Source organism: Acanthopagrus latus, chromosome 12, assembly GCF_904848185.1.
Source record: "Acanthopagrus latus isolate v.2019 chromosome 12, fAcaLat1.1, whole genome shotgun sequence".
Taxonomy (NCBI): Eukaryota; Metazoa; Chordata; class Actinopteri; order Spariformes; family Sparidae; genus Acanthopagrus; species Acanthopagrus latus.
In genome coordinates this window covers 19,723,136-19,743,210 of record NC_051050.1, presented here as the reverse complement: position 1 = coordinate 19,743,210, position 20,075 = coordinate 19,723,136, and the positions used below count along the sequence as shown (strand labels likewise).

At 43.1% G+C, this 20,075-nt stretch overlaps 1 protein-coding gene and 1 long non-coding RNA gene across 7 annotated transcripts in view; one reads left to right on the top strand and one right to left on the bottom strand.

Moving 5' to 3' along the window:
- arhgap24 (Rho GTPase activating protein 24) overlaps positions 1 to 20,075 on the top strand; it is a 72,312-nt gene that overhangs the window by 48,729 nt on the left and 3,508 nt on the right. For 5 of the 6 annotated variants that reach the window (XM_037116964.1, XM_037116966.1, XM_037116967.1 and 2 more), the window contains 5 exons: positions 11,830 to 11,952; positions 17,282 to 17,489; positions 18,866 to 18,998; positions 19,718 to 19,791; positions 19,889 to 20,010. In XM_037116964.1, coding sequence (XP_036972859.1) covers positions 11,830 to 11,952; positions 17,282 to 17,489; positions 18,866 to 18,998; positions 19,718 to 19,791; positions 19,889 to 20,010 — 660 coding nt within the window. Of the gene's footprint in view, positions 1 to 2,492; positions 2,645 to 11,829; positions 11,953 to 17,281; positions 17,490 to 18,865; positions 18,999 to 19,717; positions 19,792 to 19,888; positions 20,011 to 20,075 lie in introns of those variants that run through there. The other variant, XM_037116968.1, reaches the window with a different exon arrangement.
- LOC119029824 lies at positions 17,496 to 18,607 on the bottom strand. The gene is made up of 3 exons (XR_005078095.1): positions 18,419 to 18,607; positions 17,860 to 17,896; positions 17,496 to 17,777 (listed from the first exon to the last, which is right to left on the bottom strand). It is a non-coding gene; the product is annotated as an uncharacterized LOC119029824 (long non-coding RNA).

The window sequence follows — 20,075 nt, the reverse complement described above, 5'->3', positions numbered from 1 at the left end:
GTCAGTTTTGGCTTTGGACACTTAAAAAACAAGCAAAATGTTAAAGGGTCATTCTGTTTTTGGTTTTTTTTTTAGCACATTTGCCATAAATAAATACTCTTCACACTTCTCACAACCAGTTTTCCAAAGCAAAACATAATTTACTGCCGACCCTGAAGGCTGCCTCTGGTTTGCATTTCAGCGAAGCATGACCACCAACTTTGGGAAACTTGAAACTAGCTTAAGATACAGCGTCCAATCCATCATAGTAAACACTATGTACTGTATTCCTTTCTTGTCCGTTGCACTCGAAAAGGAAGAAGGCAACATGGTCAGAAAGAGGCTGTGTTTGGAACAAATGAGCCAAAAGCTACAGAAAGACAGGTACAGTCCATCACAAACTCACTTTTATCTCTGTGTTGGTTTTCTTCATAATTATCATGTCAAAGCTCTGAACTCTGAGCCGTGTTTCCTTTTTCCTACGCTTGAAATTGATTCCCCTTACATAATGGTATATTTACAGCCGCCTTGGCAGGACACACAGAGATGGCTCTTTATTTAGTTGGCATGAAATCAGAACAGAGACACTTGGCTTTCCGACAGTGCTGCGACCTCCGTGAACGGACTGACCCGTGGCTTCACCCGACTGTCCTCATGACAACTCATTAAAACTCGGCTGGCTCGTACCACTCAACAGCTGCTTTTTGGCCAGAGCAGCTCCCCCCCTTTGTGTGAGGACAGAGGAGGCAATGTGAAGTGACTTTTATCGAGGAATACATTTTTTTGATCGCAAAGATTTGCATTGACGCCTGTGGCTTCAGGACCCGAGCGCTCAAGGTATCGTGTTTGCCTCTCAGTGGCCATTATTCTCCATTTTTTGGTGCCATGATTACCTTCTTTCCCTGTGGGCGCCTGAAGAGGGACAGTAGAGCCAAACAACCCTCGTCCCCTTTGACCTCCCCACTCCTTATTCACTTTGCTACTCATTCAGCATCAGATGGTAATGGATAGCCATAGAACCTCTATGGAGTCTGTGTTCTCCACCAGACAATGTCTCTGGGGGACTCAGATGGAGGCTAATGATGTGGTGTCTGCCTTCAGATTATGTCGATTGACAGGCCGGGACCACCGTGACACCAGGAAGAGAATGAGCCATCGATACCTTACTGGGGGTGAGGTGAAACAGGACGCCTACTGCAGATACATGGGAAGATGGAGACATGCGCAAGGAGTAGCATTTCACTTCTGCAACATCGTCAGACTCACAGTTTTGTGATGTAAAGGAAATTGATGAAATAGAACCAGAGGCATTTTTTTTTCTTTTTTACTCCAAACATTCTCCTTAATTGTCAAATTTAGGAGCCTAGAATACCTCCAATGCGACCTGAGTGCTCTGAAAGTCTGAGAAAACTTTTCAAACTCAACACCTCTGGATTTTTTCCATCGCTAAACGTGCCTTCAGCCAACCGATGATGACTCCAGTGACATCACTGGAAGCAGTTCATCACATTCCTCTCAGCTCCCACTGGAGCCACAAAAGGCTTTTTACAGCATTTGTCAAGCTGAAAAATAAATCAAGATATACTGCTTTATCAATGCCATGTGATCTCATGGGGAAGCAGACCTAAACGAAGTCAGCATTGTGCAACAAATTGCTGTAGTAACGTGGTGCAATGAGAGAAGAAAACAAAAGCAAAGAGAACGAGTTTGGATGAGGGGGGAGACGCCTGTCAACACAGGTTTTCTGTTCTTCAGTGAGAACTGGAGGTGAGACTTCAGTTTTATTTTCTGGCGCCAGCGGTATGCTAGCAAACCTCAAGGGCTAGAAGTTTGATCGCTGCTTTGTAGCTCAGTCAGCGCCTCCGGGATGCCTCTCTCATCGTTGGTTGTGTTCCAGCTTGGAAAGTTCTGATGCTATCATCCACCAGAGTTTAAATTGTGAAAATCAAACATTTGAGTAGTCCAGGAGGCTGAAGACTGGATCTGTGAACCTTCACATTACTAGACAATCTGTGTCAAACAGCGTGATTTCTACTATTGTCCTAACTTCACCTCAACATAGTATTCATGCAGCCATATTAACAATAAAAGTAATACTGCTGTGAATACACTATCAAACAGTAATGGAGGTTAATTTGATTCCACTTGCAAAAAGTCAACATTACATCATCGTGCTCGAACCAGTTAGTGGTTGGAGATGTTAACAAAGCACTGCAGTGTGAATGGGACGTCCCGTGTTTGCTTGTGGGGTCGTGCCCTGAGTCAAACCAGGGGCCTTTTCAAACCCAAACCTACGGAGAGATCTGCCTATTGTTCCCATTACAGTGCTAAGAGAGGTATGTGGGTGTGTGTGTGTGTGTGTGTGTGTGTCTGCTCCCCAACCCCCTCTTCAAACCTCACCTCCCTCCCCTCCTTCTCCTTTCTCTTTCACACCCTCTCAGCTGTGCTCACTCACTCATCCTGAGCCGGGCCAAAAAGTGGCCGAGCAGCTCTCCAGTCAGGAACTCCCGTCCTCAAGTTAACCCAGTCGGCCGCCGGCACTTTGAAAAACCCATTCAGGGAGCCTTTTCTTTTCAGTAGTGTGGAAGAGACATGGAGATGGTTCATCAGGCGATTTATAGTTTACCACAGTATGGATTATCCGATTTGCTCTCCTCACACCAAGGTAACAATAACTGTTTTTTTGTTTTTGTTTGTTTGTTTCTACTAATTTGCGCCTGTTGAGATATTATACATATCTCTTTACTCTAATACTTTGAATATATTTCTCCAAACAAACACTGAGACTTCTTTGTTGTAACAGCAGCACTCTGCAGAGGTATTAGATCATCCGGAGGTGATATCATTCATGAATGAAACTCGCTCGTAAGCCAAAAACTGTGGATACTTTTATGTTTCCACTTTTAATCCCGCTCATCATTCCGTATGAATGAACGAACATTTTCGCGTTTGTTGTTCTGGCTCGTCACTCGCTGAGTTACTTCCTGTCTGTCTGAGGTATTTATGATGTGTGGACTTCTGAGAAGAGACTATCATTAGGCACAATATTGAATCTCAACTTGCCCCTGCTTGCATGCAAACAAGGAGCCTCAACAGAGAAGACAACAGAGAACAGACACCGGTGTAGACATTTAATCTCCCACTGTACCCACACACACGCAGACACACACACACACACACACACTGGGATAATTTTATGACACATATTTTTGTCATTTAAAGCTAAACAAGGTACTTACTGTGTCTGCATTGTTTTGCAGCCAGCAGCAGCTGCTTCCTCCGCTTGGCAAGCAGCACAATCAGAGTCTGGAAGAGTTTCACATTTTCATTTCCACAAGAAGTCTCCCAGAAAATGTAATCCACTTTTTAAAACCTCCTGAATCATTATTTAGGTCATTTCTTTTTAACACTTTCAACACTCCACTCCCTTTTGGGCAATGTCTGCTAGAAATGAAAACAATCTGAGGGTTAGGGTTAGAGTTTTCATGGATTTGTCACATTGTTGGACTGCTTTGAAAGTAATGAGACACTTTTTTTTTTTTTTCGGTTTGGTTTTATATCTTGATTATTCGAGCAGGCCTTTCTTCTTAGAGATGACCACATTAAAGAAGTAGTTTTTCACTGTGGAACAATACACATTCACTTTATGGCTGTTAGATGAGAAGATCCAGGCTATTTTCACATCTGCTTCTTAAATATGAAGCTGCAGCCTGGAGGCAGTTAGCTTAGCTTAGCTTAGCATACAGACAGGAAGTGGGGGAAAACAAATGGCGTGGCAAATGGCTTCGTCTAAAAGTTACATTTTTAAATTGATATGTGATTATCCAGAGTTGTGTTTGTTCCTTAATCCTGAAGCTACAGCCAGGAGAGGGTTAGCATAGCTTAGCATGAAGACTGAAAATAGGGGGAAACGGCTAACTAGGGTCCATTCAGAGGGGAAAATTTAGTCTAAAACCCCATGTTAATTCATTTTTTACTGATATGCAATCACTCAAAGTTGTGTGTTCATTAATTATAAAGCTACAGCAAGGAGACGGTTGGCTTAGCTTAGCATAAAGACTGGAAAAAGGGGAAACGGCTAGCTTTTCTGTTCAAAAGGGGAAAAAGTAGCATGGGAAGACATTTTTGTTTTTTCAACATGTTCCATTATGTTTGTCAGATCCTAAGAAAGAGACATGAGAGTGGTTGACATTATGCTCCCATCCTGTGACAGTGGATAATAACAGTTTGATGCTGTAATCCTCACAGAATTAAACGAGTTATTCTGCAGCACTGCACACGTGCTCGGTGTTTTACAGGAGGTACAGCTCAGGCTGAAGTGTATCAGGGCTCCAGGTATTTGAGAGCAATTACAGCACAGTGGGATCCTTTGTTGTCTCCCACCTGTTCTGAGCCATTAGTTAAAGGCTGGTCTGCAGCTGGGTCCAGTCACTTATTAAGGCCGCTGGTCCAAACTGGAATGAACAGTTGTCAGCTGTTTGAAGTCGACTCATGCAGTAATTATGACACACACATACAGACAGTCAGACTTTAATGAAGTAGAGGTTGATACTGTGAGACTGTCACGGTTGTGTTTAAGGATGAGCAATTACTCAGAGTTGTGTTGTTAAGCTACTATGCTTTATGTGATTAAAAGAGGATATATATGGTTTATTTTTAGAAATTAAATGGTAAAGGCTTCAACTAATGATTATTTTCATTGTCGATTAATCTGTTGATTATTTTTCATGAATAGTTGATTAGTTGTTTGGTCTTTTAATATCAGAAAAGTTTTCCAAAAGCCCGAGTTAACATCTGCAAATGTCTTGTTTTGTTTACACCTTAAAGATTTTCAATTTGGTGTCATAGTAAAAAAATATTCACATTTAAGAAGCTGGAATCAGAGATATTTGACCCTTTTTCATGCCAATCAAAGAAATGATTGAATCGTTGACAACTAATTGAACAATAGATGATCTTCTTAAGACAAGATCTTCTTTGTAGCTGAAATTCAACCATGTGTTGAGAATGTAAATGACGTCTTTAAAATCTGTTTGGGGGCTTTTTAGGTGAACTTCTCCTTTAAACACCTGTCTGTTCTGGTGATGCTCTTTGAGAGCAGTGTTAGTACAACATACAGAAGTCAGTGAAAGTAAAGTTTTTATTAGGTGCTCCACTGCAGAGTCTATCGTCAGTGGAACTACAGTTGAGAATTGAAGGGCGTTCTGTCTTTTCCTGAACTTTTTTTCCATGAAGTCTCAAGGTGAATGAGAACTCTTGATCTGCTTGCCTTCTCTAATACAAGCTGTCCTCTGAAGCGCCGGTGCTGCATGCCTCCGCAAGGCTGACAATTGTTCACCGCTGAGTTTGTAAAACTTTGCGGCGGTGTTGCTGGAGCGTGGTGAATCGGGGGAATTGTGACAGCTGTCACGGTTGTCTCCTCAGGTACAGCCGCGCTATGCGAGAAGCTCCTCGACTGTCTCTGGCAGTGAACTCCTGCTAGGATCGGTCTCATTTATGGAGCGATGATTGAGGGATTTTCATTCTTTTTTTTCTTTTGGAGACACAGTGCCAGTCACGCTACCAGCAGTCTGAGGATTGTGTGGTGGAGAATAATACCTGCAGGCGGTTTAAGAGTCTGGGGAGCTTCCAGTGAGTTTATTTAGTGGACAGTTTTGGAGAGTTTACCCACCGGCGACAGGATGATATTTAAGCTGAGTGTTTTGGGGGTTTTTTTTCAATCTTTTACAGCAGTTTGCAGCTTAATTGGCTCAACTCCTGACGCCTGTGAAAGTCGCAGACCTAATATTTGTTCCTGCAGCTCTGGTTATCTGTTTATCTGATGGTGGTTTTTAACCTGATCAGTCATCGACCCCTTTATTTGTCTGAGGTCAGGAGACAATGCTGAGCTATCTAGGAATGCTGTGTGCTTGTGACGGGGATAAACAAAAGTCGCCAAACACTTCAATGATAAGTTCAGCCAAAGATTAAAATGTGGTCATTAACCCAATAGATTTGAAAACAATGTCCTTTACACTTTTTTAAAGCTAAGTTAAAGGTGTTAGGGTGCAACCTCTCGTCAAGACTGTAAATAACTTCTTTAAAGATTGATTTGGGATCTCGGGGCTTCTGACAACTTGGTTTACTTTTATTTTTCCCGTTGCTTTTTGACGTTTTTTTTAAAACAAGTCCCCATCTACTTCAGTTGTTTATGAGAATGCAGCGACGGAGCTTTCACTGTGAAGCTCCAGAAACATTTTAGCGGATTTTGAAAACTTCTCTCCCGACTTTTCCTTCGGCACGGGGGTGAGATTTTCTTTATTTTCGGGTGAACTTATCCTTGCCTGGAGCAGCTCCCAGCACTTATGTCACTCTGATGACTCAATCACTGCAGCTGGTACATTTGTGTCTGCGTTTCACATAAAGCTCTTTGCACTTAGTCACAAACATGAGCCTCTTCAGCTCTCCGCTGACACGTTTCTGCCGGCCGGTAAAAGTAACCGTCTGGAAATCCACATGAAACAATCAGTTGGTATTATCTTGTTGTCACTTATATTTTTGTCTTCTTCACTCAAGTTCAGGCTTGTTTCATTAGAGGCGATACACACACGCGGTCTGCAACTATATTTGCGTAAGACCAGTACTTAAACTGAAGCATGTTACAGGTCCCCAGATGGCCACATAGATAGCAAAGTGACAAAATATCTTCCTCTGTGGTTTTGTAATGACAGTTTTGAGGGTTTTATCCAGACGGTTTGTGTCCATGTGCTTAACTGAGTTTGACACATCGCCTCGTCTTTATAAAAACCAAGTGGCCAATTCAGCCACCGTGGAGGAAAGTTGAGCATCAACAGGAAATGGCAGGAGGAACGGGAGTGTGTTGTAACAGTCGTGGTATGCTGCATAATCCTGTTGCACGCTTGTTTAACAGCTTCACGACCGTTGTCTCCAAGAGGAAATGCTTCCATGCAAGTGGTGGAAACACCAGCAGCTCTGCCTTAAGGGCTGATGGATTTTTGAAAAGCACTCTCAGGGGGGAGATCAGGAAAATTACAATTACACTGCATGACAATCAATGCCAACAGTGCCGTCAGGGTGGAGGACGCCTGTGACTGAGAGACTTCGGCGTGCCTAATTGGACAATGTGATTAATTGGTGTCACTGTGGAATCCATCCGACGGATACAGTTCAGTGCTCAAAACACACGGATCAGTCTAATGGGGCTGAGTTATTTGACACTTTGACCAAAAAATGCACATAATTAAGGTCTAAAACCAAAAATAATAAGCCAGCTCATAGACAGCAGGACGAGCACTCCAAGTGTTTTTTATGGAAATATAATTTCCTTGATGTTGGCGACTGATCGGAAGTAAGATTTTTTTTTTTTTAAACAATCAGTTGTGTTTTGTAACAGAATAATGATCCTTGGCAAAGTTTTGCAAAGCACGTGTTTTCCAAGTGTGTTTTCCCGTGCATGGCCTCATAAATAACTGCAGAAATAGCCTCCACCTGCTGTGACGTGGTAACCTGAGAGGTCAGTTGTAGCTGAGCAGACAGAGGGCTTCCTTAATGAAGATGCACCCTGCATTTCTTTCTGTCTGGGAACAACACATGTCATTATGTTTTCATTACACTACTGACCTTTTATTATGTTGTTACTAGACTGATTCAGCTCATTCAGTAGTCACATCTGCTGCTCCACACTGAAATGATGTTATTTCACTGAAGAGTTTCAACACAGGACACACCATCACATCCATACTCTCTCTCTCTCCCACTCCCTCTATTTCTCTCTCTCTCACTCACTCCCTCTCCCTCCCTCTCCTTCTCTTGTTTCCTCTCTCTCTCTCTCTCTCTCTCTCTCTCTCTCTCTCTCTCTCTCTCTCTCTCTCTCTCTCTCTCTCTCTCTCTCTCTCTCTCTCTCTCTCTCTCTCTCCCTCTGAATTAAATCTATTATTTACCAGCCTCTGTGTGGAGTTTGTTGCACGGAGGACTTCGGCTTGATAATCTATCGTGAGGTATTAGTGGAGCGTCGCTGCAGATCACCTCAGGCAGGTGTGTGTGTGTGTGTGTGTGTGTGTGTGTGTGTGTGTGTGTGTGTGTGTGTGTGTGTGTGTGCTGCTGCACGTTCAGATCAGCGCGTGTGCGTCTCGTTCTGTTGGCAGGCTGAGAATCTGTTGCGCGTCGCAGGTGAGTGAGATGACACCGCGGCTGTGATTCCTGCGCTTCAGAGGTGAGCAGATGCAGTATGTTTTGTGTTGTAGTCACGCATGGAAGAGAGGAAAATGTTCAGGTTTTACTAGAGATGGTTTCACGGGTTTGGTGCAGATTGTGTGCCTGTGCGAGCCCACAGACGGAGGTTATGTTGGGCGAAGTGGATCAATGTGTGTACTCCATGTGAAGTGTAATTAATGAGAGCTCTGAGGGGGAAATCAATACCGGGTAGTGACTAATCACTGGATTAGGAACAGAGGGCTGTACAGCCTGCTGTGAGGAGGAAAGAGCTGCTTCCTGGACACAAATTACAATATGGGTCAAAACTTTAATATGTTTAATGTGTGAGTTGGCCTGTGTGAGCTTTAATGAGGCTGCTGTGTGATGGTTGGATGGATGGATGGATGGTGTTAGCTGTAGTGACATCTGGATACCATGAAGGCAACATCCATCTGACATGCACAGCAATCTTATAGTTTCCATCTATAGATTTAGATTTATCTCCTCTATAGTGTCCATAACTTCTGTTGTTGTCACTGGTTTGTTGTTGATCGGCACCATAACCTCTGCAGCCAACACAATATGGGACAAAAATATTTACTACATTCATTTTGTATCCACAGACAGTTCTGTTTAAGACCATTTTCTGACTGTCAGTGTCGTTGAATCTGCCAAAATCTCAATGTGTCATCCACCGAGTCAGTCTGTCAAGCCTGTCACGACGCTGGAGTTTCTAACCTTGATACAGTACCTTGAAAATATTCATATTCAGTACCACCAGGGGAAGAAAAATGCTCAACACTGAGGGCACAACATGTTAGATTTTTGTTCATAGATGACTACAACACGGCTGGTGTAATATGTGGCAAGAACAGCAGCATCAAGGTTACTTCTGATTGAAGTTGACTCTGCTTCATGAGGTGAAACTACAAGCTGTAGTCCACCGTCAGCGCCGCAAGGCATTTTAACGACAGTCTCGATTTAATACTGCTGCTCCATGAAACCTGCACCAGAAAATTGGCTGTTTCTGTTGCATGCAGAGTAATAAGACTTCTGTGAATGTCGATAACAACCCGTGGACTGTAGCTGCCTGCAGGCTAACCTGAGTGTACGAACGACACCATGATAAAGTTAACTCTGCTTTAGTGTTGTTATATTACAGTGATTAATCTTACAGATCCATTATCTCATCGCTGTGCATCTTTCTTTCGCTTGCTCCAAAGAAAAAGACTCTCATGACTGTAACGTTCATACCACTTTTGTCCACAGGGGCCGCCAGAATCAGCATGAACTTCAACTTCCTTGTAGCGGCTTTAATGTGACATTCTACGAGTTACAAGAAGCGAGTGACCCGACCCTTAGCCGCTGTTAAACTTTTACTGTATAATGAATCCCCGGCTTGACGTTTCTGTTTACTTTCTGAGACGTGTCGGCTGCGTTCACTGCAGGTTTATCTTTGTCACTTGTTCTTGTGTGGAGGGGAGCCAGCGGATGGATCAGCATTGCGAACATGTAGGATGCCACACAGGGCAAACGCCGACATCTGCTCCCTGCTAATGAGATCTCATGGAGACTGACAGGAGAGCATCAATCTCACTGTCAGAGTTTGGTCTCCAAATATAGCTGTCCAGCGCCCCGTTCTCTACATGTGGGTAGTTATTTGAAGCAACAAAAAAAATATGTCTGCTGTTAGAGCAACAAGACTTTCAGCCCCAAACTCCTGACAGTAAACTAGATCACGACATAGACAAGATGCACATCACATTTATTTTCTTTTTTGTCCTGCAAGGGAGCAAGAGCTGGATGTCATCCAAACCTGGGGGTGTTTCTCTTTTATACAAATAGCTGAAAGCATGTCAGAGTCATAATACAACAGATTAAAAACAGAAGTTTGCACGCTAATAATGAAAAATGGCACGGGAACATCTGGCTCCTGAATTTGTCATTTGAATCCTTCAACTTATCAACAAGAGAACTCACTTTGCTGAAGACGCTGGGTGCAGTTAAAGCTGCTTTTGAAGAGAATTCAGTGAGTTTTCATTTTCATAGCAGGCTATCGCCGAAAAGTCTTTTGCACATCTGTTGTGAACCAACTTCTCTCAGTCTGACTGTTTTCACTGATAACTTCAAACCAGTTAAGATTGATGACAGTGGAAACATTGATTCAAAATGACACCCAGTCTCTTATTTTGTAGGACAAACCTGAGAAAATGAGACTTGTGTACATGAATGTATAGCCCCAGTCAATGCTGGGAAGGTTCCCACATCTAATGTTACTGCAGTCACATGATCAGCACACTTATTTAAACGCTGTTCATTAAAGTAATTTCGCCCAAGGTTTTGGGTTGTTTTTTTTTTTTTTTTTCAAAATAAGAGCACTGGCATTCAAGATGATTGAATCCAATCATCCGGATCAATAAATCAGTCTTAGAACCAGATTATCAATATGAGACGTTATAGTGATTGATTCAAGTTTATAATTGGACAGCAAACATGAATGTTAACTGAGTCTCTAATTTATGATCTTGTCTTTTATTATTTGCTTGACAGATTTGACGTGAGAACTTTCCTGGAAAATAATCAAGTTGTTTAATTGTTTCAGAAAATGAATTCAGTTAGAAATGTTCTTGTTTTATAGATTATAGTGGAATCTCGTGTGGTTTGTACGATCATGAAACAGCGAAAGTGTCTGTTTCTGTCTCGTTTCGAGTCATCAGGACTTGATGTTGCTGAGCCCGATCCCTCCTCTGGCCTTTTCATGTTGTGTTTGAGGCAGTCTATAAATATTTTCTGTATGCAACGCGCAGATCTCATCCTGTGATACGATCAATGGAGCAGGAGCCCCGGTGGTCAAAGTCATGAATAATTCAGCCGCTGCGTGACACACCATTTGTCTCTTAATAGCTCATCTCTGCCTCTAACAGAGCAGGTGCATCCGTGTGAAATGCCACCAGTCCCTTGTTTGTTTATTTCGTCTTAATAAAGCCGAAGCACAAGTGTTGCAAATGGTTCTGTTGTTGTTAAAGCAATCGCTGCAGCCAGATCAGTCCTATGAAACAAGTCCAGACCCTCCTCGCTGATTGAGTTGAGTCTGCTCTCACTGGAACACACACTCCTGTCCAAGGATATAAACATGTCCTCTGATTTATCACTGCCAGTGAGTTAATAGGGCAGCGTCTACTGTATCTCCAAAATATCCAAAATATTTCTAGAAACACCCGGTGGTTAGGTTAAAGTAAATTACTGCACTATGTCATCCAAGGACTTCTGTCTGTTCAGACGCTGCTTGGAGCTTCACCTTCATTGAAAACGCGTCTTTTCCTTATTGTTCGCTTGACGTCCACTGTGCAGAATCTCAGAGTCCGGTGAGGTGATGTGTAAACATGAGGCCTCCGGAGCACCTGCACTTGAAATAAACAGTTTTTGGGAGAGAAAATCTTGAGAATTTATAACTCTTCTTTCTCAGTTTTAGTTGGACCGTGTTGCAGCACTTCAAATAAGGCCTGACTCGGAATATCCAAACAGAAAATGCTGTTTACATGACCTGTTTGAAAACCCTCACAGTCGAGAAATATTTGCGTGCATGTAAATGTAATCACTGAGGGCGACTGCAGGATATTTGACCCATCTATGTTTCTGTCTGCTATGTTTGAACAGGGGGAGACAGAGAGCGGATGACAGCCAACCATGAGACCTACCTTCTTATGGCCAGCACCCAGAATGACATGGAGGATTGGGTGAAGACGATCCGCAGGGTCATCTGGGCTCCTTTCGGTGGAGGTCAGTATGGACACAACATGTTGTTTTTAGTGGTAATGAGATCTGTATCGACAGTTTGCTCTTCATGTGGATGACTTTAAAAGATTACAGTGGTGTTGCTGGAGGGTGAGCCAGCCGCCATCTCTGCTCTGCCATCAAACTGCTGACTGTGCGTTCTGATTCTGCTTACCGAATGCGCCCTACATGTGCAGAGACTGTTTAACTAAGGACTGAAAGGCGCCTTGTGAACAATGAGAACAGTGTAATCTATCTGAGACCGGACTTATCAGTGATTTCCAGGTGCAAAAACTAAATGTATTGATCTCCCGCACTGTCTTTTAAATTCAACCTAAACTGTTGGCATGTAAAGCAACAGTTTGCCTTCTTGTTCCCTCTACTTGGTGGTCGCATCACTACAGTACTTGGCTGCATGATAGTGCAATGAGAAAAAACTACTTAAATAGCTGCATTCATACCCTGTTATAAATGAATTAATCACTTTAGAATCTTTTTTTTAAGGGGAGTGTATTTTATGTGGTTCAGACCCTGTAAAGTCTTTATTTCCAACCCTCAAAACAAACTAAATGATCTAGGATCAGACAGACTCTTGTAGAGTCATGTAAAATGTTTGGCTTTGGTACGAAGCTGCAAAAATGTCGTACTGCAGCATGATGTGTCAGACAATGCACATCCTGCAGCGTGACTGTTGTCTCCATGTTGCCGCCAAAGTAATATACTGTGCAGCCCTGCTCGATGTCATCATGGCAAGAAGTATAAACAGATTTAGTCAGAGGAAAAATTAGCTTTGTGTCTTTGTTACACTTTGACAGTGCAGCACAGATCAGGAGCAGATCTGTGCTGCTGGAATCATCCCGTACGATTGTCTTCTCTTTCTGTCGAGCCTCCTCGTGCTAGTAAACAAAGGAAATGATTGTATTTAAGAATCAATTATATTAGTGAGATAAAGCCAAAAAACATAGATGTAGTAATCATAAAACACACTGAAGCTGAAGTTCTTCCTGATTCTGGTGGGCTCAGAGTGCTGATTACTGAGCGTCCTGCTGCGCTGCTCTGGCTTGTTATTGACTTTGCTGGCTGACACTGGCCTACATTGTGAATGAAACGGGGCACAAGTGCTGCGTTTGTAACCGGACGGGCAGCTCAGGCAGCTCTCGGTGACACAGTGAATAGATGCGGCTGAGCCGGCCCCTCTGTTTTCAGTGCAGGGAGTTTGATGTCTATTGCAGTTGACTGCTCTTCAAAAGGACGAGCCATTTGTCAAAGATGCCACAAGAAGGGTGGCTCCACGCTGGAGCCGAGCCGGGCTTCCTCTGTCTCTCCCTCACACACACATGCATTATATACAGAGCACATACAGGCTCTCACTTTTCTTTTTTTTTCTTTTGCAGTAGCAGCAAAGAGGAACTGAGCCCTGATTGGCTGCTCAGTGCCCCCGAAGTGTGATTCAAAGATTCAGTGCAGAGAGTGACAGACAGGGAGGGAAGACCCTGTGTTTGACCCACAGAAGAGCTCGGAGCCCCCGATGGGTTCGCTGTCATGTTGTGCTGAACACTTGCTATGATGTTGAATTAATTACTGGCCAGCTTGAACAAACAGTTGGAGAAGAGAGAGAGAGAGTTTGAAATCAGACCTCTGAGAGATGTGCAGCTGCGGCCTCTCCATCTGGATCTTTGGAGATTTGTTCCATGGTAATTAACTTTCTATTCGTAAAGAGTTTGCAACTTTTTGGAGCTGACATAGCTGTTGGATTAATGCGTCGTAGAAACTGTTTCTTTTGACTACTCGTATGGGTGGATTTTCTCCACCAGTTTGTTGATTTAATACATTCTGAGTTGAGTCTTTGTTGTGGTGCAGTGACATTCAGCATTCGGAAGTCTCGATAATAAAGTACAGTACAGTAAAATGCTGTGGATTAGACGTCTCCACACCAGATACGACCTCTGCTAAAACCCCTGTAATCAGAACTGATACGATCTCCGTTGCTCAGAAAAGTCTTGTCACTGTTTGTCAGACAGGCGTCGGGTTCCTGTGATACTTCAGGGACATCAGATTACATCATCACGTCATTATCTAAAATTCATATTCTACCTCTGAGCTCCAAATTGAATCCATTTGTTCTGCTGAGCTGCGATGTTTCACCCCGGCTGAACTGAAACTGAGAAGTTCCCATTTTTCTGTCTGCATTGTGAATTCAAAGATAGTGAGCTCAGCTGAACTTCATCTCTGTCTAACATTTGAAATCATACTTTCCAGCTCTGAATATAAGCCTGTGTGGCTTCATATACAGTTACTATAACATTGTGATTAAATGGTGAAAATATGCCCACAATGCCAGAATAAATGTTGGCAGTGTACATTTCTTTAGGTTATGTTTTTAACTCCATGTGTTTATTCTCTGGTAAGGTTTAGGCACTTGAACCACTTGGTCAGGCTTAAGAAAACAGTCGCCACAAACACAGCTAGAAATTGTCCTGATGTCTCCTTTAAAACTGGCAATAAACAAGTTTTCTTATCTTTTATCATTATAAAGAAAATATTAGCAAAATGTAGTTGATGTAGAATAATGAAACCATCTGCATTTTTAAATTGGTTCTCTATAAACTTCACAACAAACAATCCGGTTGTCTTTGAAACAACGACACCAACAATAACGATGCGTTTCATTGTACTCGGACCTCCGGAAGAAACAACTTCGCCGACATAAACACACATAAATCACAGCAGTATAGCGGCGCACACAGTGAACAATAACCACTTACCTCGTCATCACATCTCACTACATATAGGGGTTGTTTATGAAACATGCAGTAAATTCCCTTTGTAGTTATTTTCACTTTCATCCAGTTGATCTGTGGTCAATAGAAGTCTATGAGTGTTAGAATACAACTCCCTCTGACTTTTTTAAACTTTTAAATCAGCTGCTGTAGATGCTTATTAAATTTACAGACTTGCCATTCAAACACCCGTTTGCAGCAAGCGTCCATGTTTTTCCAAGTAGATAAACTGGAACGCTTTAATTTAATCATTGGAAGTCGGGAAAACTGGCCAGAAAATTTAGACTTCCGACTTACAATGGAACGCATCATGATACCACTGGGAAACACTGTGGGGTTAAAGTTATCTGTTGCCAATATGCAGTGATGTCACCCTTACAAATGTTGTTTTTGTGTTTGCATTTGCGTTTAAACGAAAACACAATCCAGTTCCAGTACACACATTTAAAAGAGGCCATTCACTCCTCTCTCCTTCTGATCTGCTCTGGACGAGGAACTAATTGATCATTTGTGCATGAAACATGATGTATATGACTCGTCAGATTTGTTTTGCTCGGAGTACATTCTGTACACAGTCGCAGCTGTTAGGTCTCACTGCTTAATACATATCGTTAGCATGTAGTAAAGCAGGAGAGGTTAATATCAGCATCATGTCACATATTTGAGGAACACTCTTTAGCATACCACAGAAGAAGAAAGACAGACAATCAAGGAAGAGAAGTGTGTGTGTGCAGCAGTCTGAGTAGCTGACAGAACCTGAGAGTGTTAGCAGAGGCGCTGCTCTCATGTGCAGAAGTCTTCCTGGTTGCCATACGACCCCCCCGACCCCAGTGGGAACAATGCAAACATACGTATAAACACATGCACACACTCCTCATAAGCCGGTCCGCAAGCACAGCTACATGTGACCGCGGGAAAACATTCCCAGACTCATGACCACAACGTCTGGAGGCATGACCTCGTTTTTCACCCAGTCACTTTTTCTTTTTCTCACTTGCTCTCAGATGCTCATTTCGATACGAGAGGATATTCATAGTTTTTCACCCTGCAGGAGCTTGACGTATCTATATTTCACTCTGATCTGTCTATGGATCCAAATCTTCAAGGATTTTTTTGAGGAATTGTTGGGGATGTTGACTGTCTTATTGAGGTTGCTGTCAAAATCCCTGAAGGAGAAAGAAGAAAAACATTTTCATGGATTGATGATTTAAAAAATGATTCTCTGAGAGACAGAAATGAGGACGATTTGATTGCAGACAAGCTGATGCATCTTTTTATTTCTGTTATTTCTGTATTCATCAGAACTGCAAAAACCTGAGGCTGGTTTTGGGGAAATGATAGAATGCAGGCACTTCAATTTCTGTTATCTTATCACAAGTTTATAAATAGGCGTTTCTTCCGGAAGCTTACGAGTTGTGTCACTTTCAAGAGGGGTGAGTAGGACAGCATACCATCACTTGCATCCAATGAAAAACATTGAGTAGAAATAACTGAGGAACTTCAACTACACTTTGTTCACATTAACACCGGTTGTCTTTTAAGCTGCATTTTCTTGTTGTGTCGTTTGCCGTCTGACGCACGCGGATCCTGCTAGGCTCCGTCCAATTCGGTCACCGTGCGCTACCACGTGTGTGAATGTGTGTGTTAGTAGCCTCTGTCTGTATCTGGAGACCGGAAAACTATGCAGATCCAAATCTCTCAGGAAGGCTGCCTTAATCCCCTCTTGTGTTGCATCCACATGAGACGGCTGCAAATGGAAATCAGTCCGTTTTTTTTTTTTCTCTCCCTCTCGATTTCTACGGCGACTGCCTCAGACAAAAGGCGAGAGGTGCTCAGCAGGAAGTTAGAGATTTGATCATCAGACTAAGGCTTTGTGGGTGTACATATTTTTTGCCTGGACTGTCTAGCCGGGCCTTATCAGAATTTATTTTTCCAATTGATTTAACTGCAACCTTTGAAGTGCCTAAAGCAGCAGATGGAAGGCCAGAGTTTTTTCTTTTTATATTATTATTTGAAAAATACTCCTTTCGCTTCTGGGGAGTCAGATAGGATCTTAAATTATTTTAATATTTTAAGAAGGAGAAACTTTTATCATTTCAGAATCTTCCCCTAAATAATTTAACAGCAAAGAGAGAACCAAATAATACATATCTGTGATTTAAAACATAATGAAACACTGGAGACTCTGCTCTCAGCTTCTTTGATATTCTGAACTCCATGTGGTAAAAAAGGAAGAAAGGAAGAGGAAATTACCAACAGAATGTGAAGATAAAACAGTTTTTACATTATGTCAAAGAGCTGGATTACATGCCAGGTTTGGCACCAGGTATCTTGGGACTGACCCCATCATGACCTACCTCAGGTCTCTGTAGGTGGGCGCTGACTAATGCCCGACCTGTAAATCGCCTCTGTACTGTGTTACCTGTGTTACTGCTGACATCACAATTTGCATATAACTGTCAAAAAATGGGGCAGACACAGAATCACCCAATGCTGATTTCTTGTAGCACTGCAATTAACCTTCTCCATTAAATGTAAAACATTTTGTGTTTCAGGGATCTTTGGTCAGAAGTTGGAGGAGACGGTGCGGTATGAACGCCGGTTCGGGAACAAGCTCGCCCCTATGCTGGTGGAGCAGTGCGTGGATTTCATCCGGCAGTGGGGCCTTCGGGAGGAGGGTCTGTTCAGACTGCCGGGACAGGCCAACCTGGTCAAAGAGCTGCAGGATGCCTTCGACTGTGGAGAGAAACCCTCCTTTGACTGGTGAGGACACACATGAGCGTATGCTGGGCTGCTTAGGTTTCCTCAGTGCATTTTAATGTGAAGGTGATATGCTCTGATTGTTGACCTCTGGAACGACAAGGGTGCTCCTGACGGTCTCGAACAAACTCCTCCAGAAGTTTTCAGCAAAGTTGTTGTCGTGGTTAAGGATGCTTTGCCTTGATCACAGTGAGGGAACAGCCAGCGAATAGACTCGTCCTTTTTTGACCTCTTCAGCTGCAAAATGATGATCTCATGTCTTTTCTCACGGCTGACATTTTGATGTCATTGCTGGAAAAAAAAAATCACATGTGTAATTAATCAGTTTAACAACAAACACATTCCATTTTAGTTGTGTTCTTTACTGGCTCACCAGTCGTTGGTGTTATTAGCTCCACCTGTGCTTTTTCCTGCATTAAATCAAAACAGTTATGGATTGAAAGTCTCCCTTAACGTTTCTAAGAACAGACGAATGCTCAAACAGATGATGAGCAGATTCAGCCACCAATCACATAAAACAGTTAAAGACCCCACTCAGGTGTTTTCACTTGCTCGATCACACCTCCCGTCAGGGCTGTGCAGGTGTGTGTGAGGATCATACAAATGAATTAGTTAAATACGCGCTGCTAGAAGCCCGATGCCAAAAGGAATACTCGTAGGGATAGTTGGCACATTTCTGTGGCGAACTAGCCTGGTTGCCAGCTTCAACTTTGTGTGATTCATTGGAAGGAAGTGATTTATTCACATGATGATGTTTTTAAATGTTGGTGTGGCAGTTATTTTTTCTTGTCAGTGGCACAGAACCACTTAAACCTGAGCGGAGGAAACAAAGCGAGGCCACCTGTGCGAGTGGTCATACTTTGTACTCGAAACAACAAAAGAAGTGTGATGATTCAAATCCCTTCCTCACATGTTTTCAGGCGACTCATTACCTTTTCCTGGATCGCAGGATGCAAAATAACTCCACCGTTATGTCAGCTGACACGATGACACACCTCTCCCCTCCTGCAGCTGCTTTAACTTTAGTCGTCCGGTAGAAACAGCGACGCCCTCCTCCGTCTCTACCCGTGCCTGATTTGTGTTCCAAACTGTTCCTTGCCATGCTGATTCTCTCATTAGCCCTGGTAACCTCCTGTCTGCCTCACCAGCTGCCCCTCGTTGGCTCATTAGTGTCTCTGCGCCAACAGTGAAAATCCTCTTGCCTCTCTGGCAGATCATCTAAGCTGCCCCCACTGCTGCTGCCGTTGAGCCCTGTCTTGTTTTTGTTGTAAAACTGCCCGCCTTTCAGTTGCTAACGTCCTGCTTTAGGCTGCCCAATTTTCCCACCTGAAGTTCTTGAGCGAATTGATCCTCATCCTATGTTTCTTCTGTCTCTACAGCAACACAGACGTGCATACCGTCGCCTCTCTCCTGAAGCTGTATCTCAGAGAGCTGCCGGAGCCCGTCATCCCCTTCCACAAGTATGAAGAGTTCCTGGCCTGTGCTAAGCTTCTCAGCAAAGATGATGAAATGGTGAGAAAGAGAAACCGGTGGATTGGCCTTTTCACGGACTTTATTCCTCCATGTAAAGCTTTTTTTTTTAAAGTTTCAACTTGTATAGCAACAGAAGTCAGCGCCGACAGGCTCTCACATAAACCTTCCGAAGTCCAGTTCTGTGACGTTAAAGGTGGCCCCCTGCTGCCCGGTCGTCTGCACCCCGCTCTGGTCTGCCCTTTCACTCTGCCTGTCTTGACTTCTAACATCTGCTCGCATCACGGCAGGGGACGAGTCTTTTGCTTCCTCGCAGTGTCCAAAACATCCTATCGAGATAACACAATGGTGATCGAGTCTCTGGCCAACTGATGAAAGGACTGCAAAGTGTGTAAATTACAAAATGGGTGTCCAAGTCGTTAATCCCAGTAGAAAAGCCTTATTAAGTTACTGCTAATGAAAAGCAAAGCAAAGGCTTTATATTGCTGCAACTTCACATTAAGAGCATTTAACTGGCGAAACGTGAGTTGACTTTTGTACAAAGTAGTCAAAGGAAATGTGTTTGTCAGCGAGCTTAACAATGACAAGCATAGTTTTTGGCAATTTTGTTCGAGAGCAGATCGGTTCAATGTGAGTAACGCAGCAGGAAGTAGCGGCCACAGTGAGCTGTCAGCCACACGTGACCCGCCAACTTCTCAGTGAGGTAACTGACCCACTGTGCCAAAACCTATGTGCCCTTAAAACATGTCCATCCTCTGCAGGGTTTGAAGGAGTTGAGAAAGCTCGTTGAATGTCTACCTCCAGTGAACTACAACCTTCTCAAGTACATCTGCAGGTATTTACTGATCGTCAAAGTGGACGATGTTTCAAGTTGCAACCAATATCGAACACTGAAAAGTTAATTTTTCCCCCCCCCTTTTTTTTTTTGTCAGATTTCTAGATGAAGTCCAGTCATATTCAGGAGTGAATAAAATGAGCGTCCAAAACTTGGCCACAGTGTTTGGGCCGAATATCTTGAGGCCGAAGGTCGAGGATCCAGTTGCTATAATGGAAGGTCGGTTAGTTTCATGCCAGTTGTGTCTGCGTGTGTGTGACATTTTGTTTTTGATTGTGAGTTTA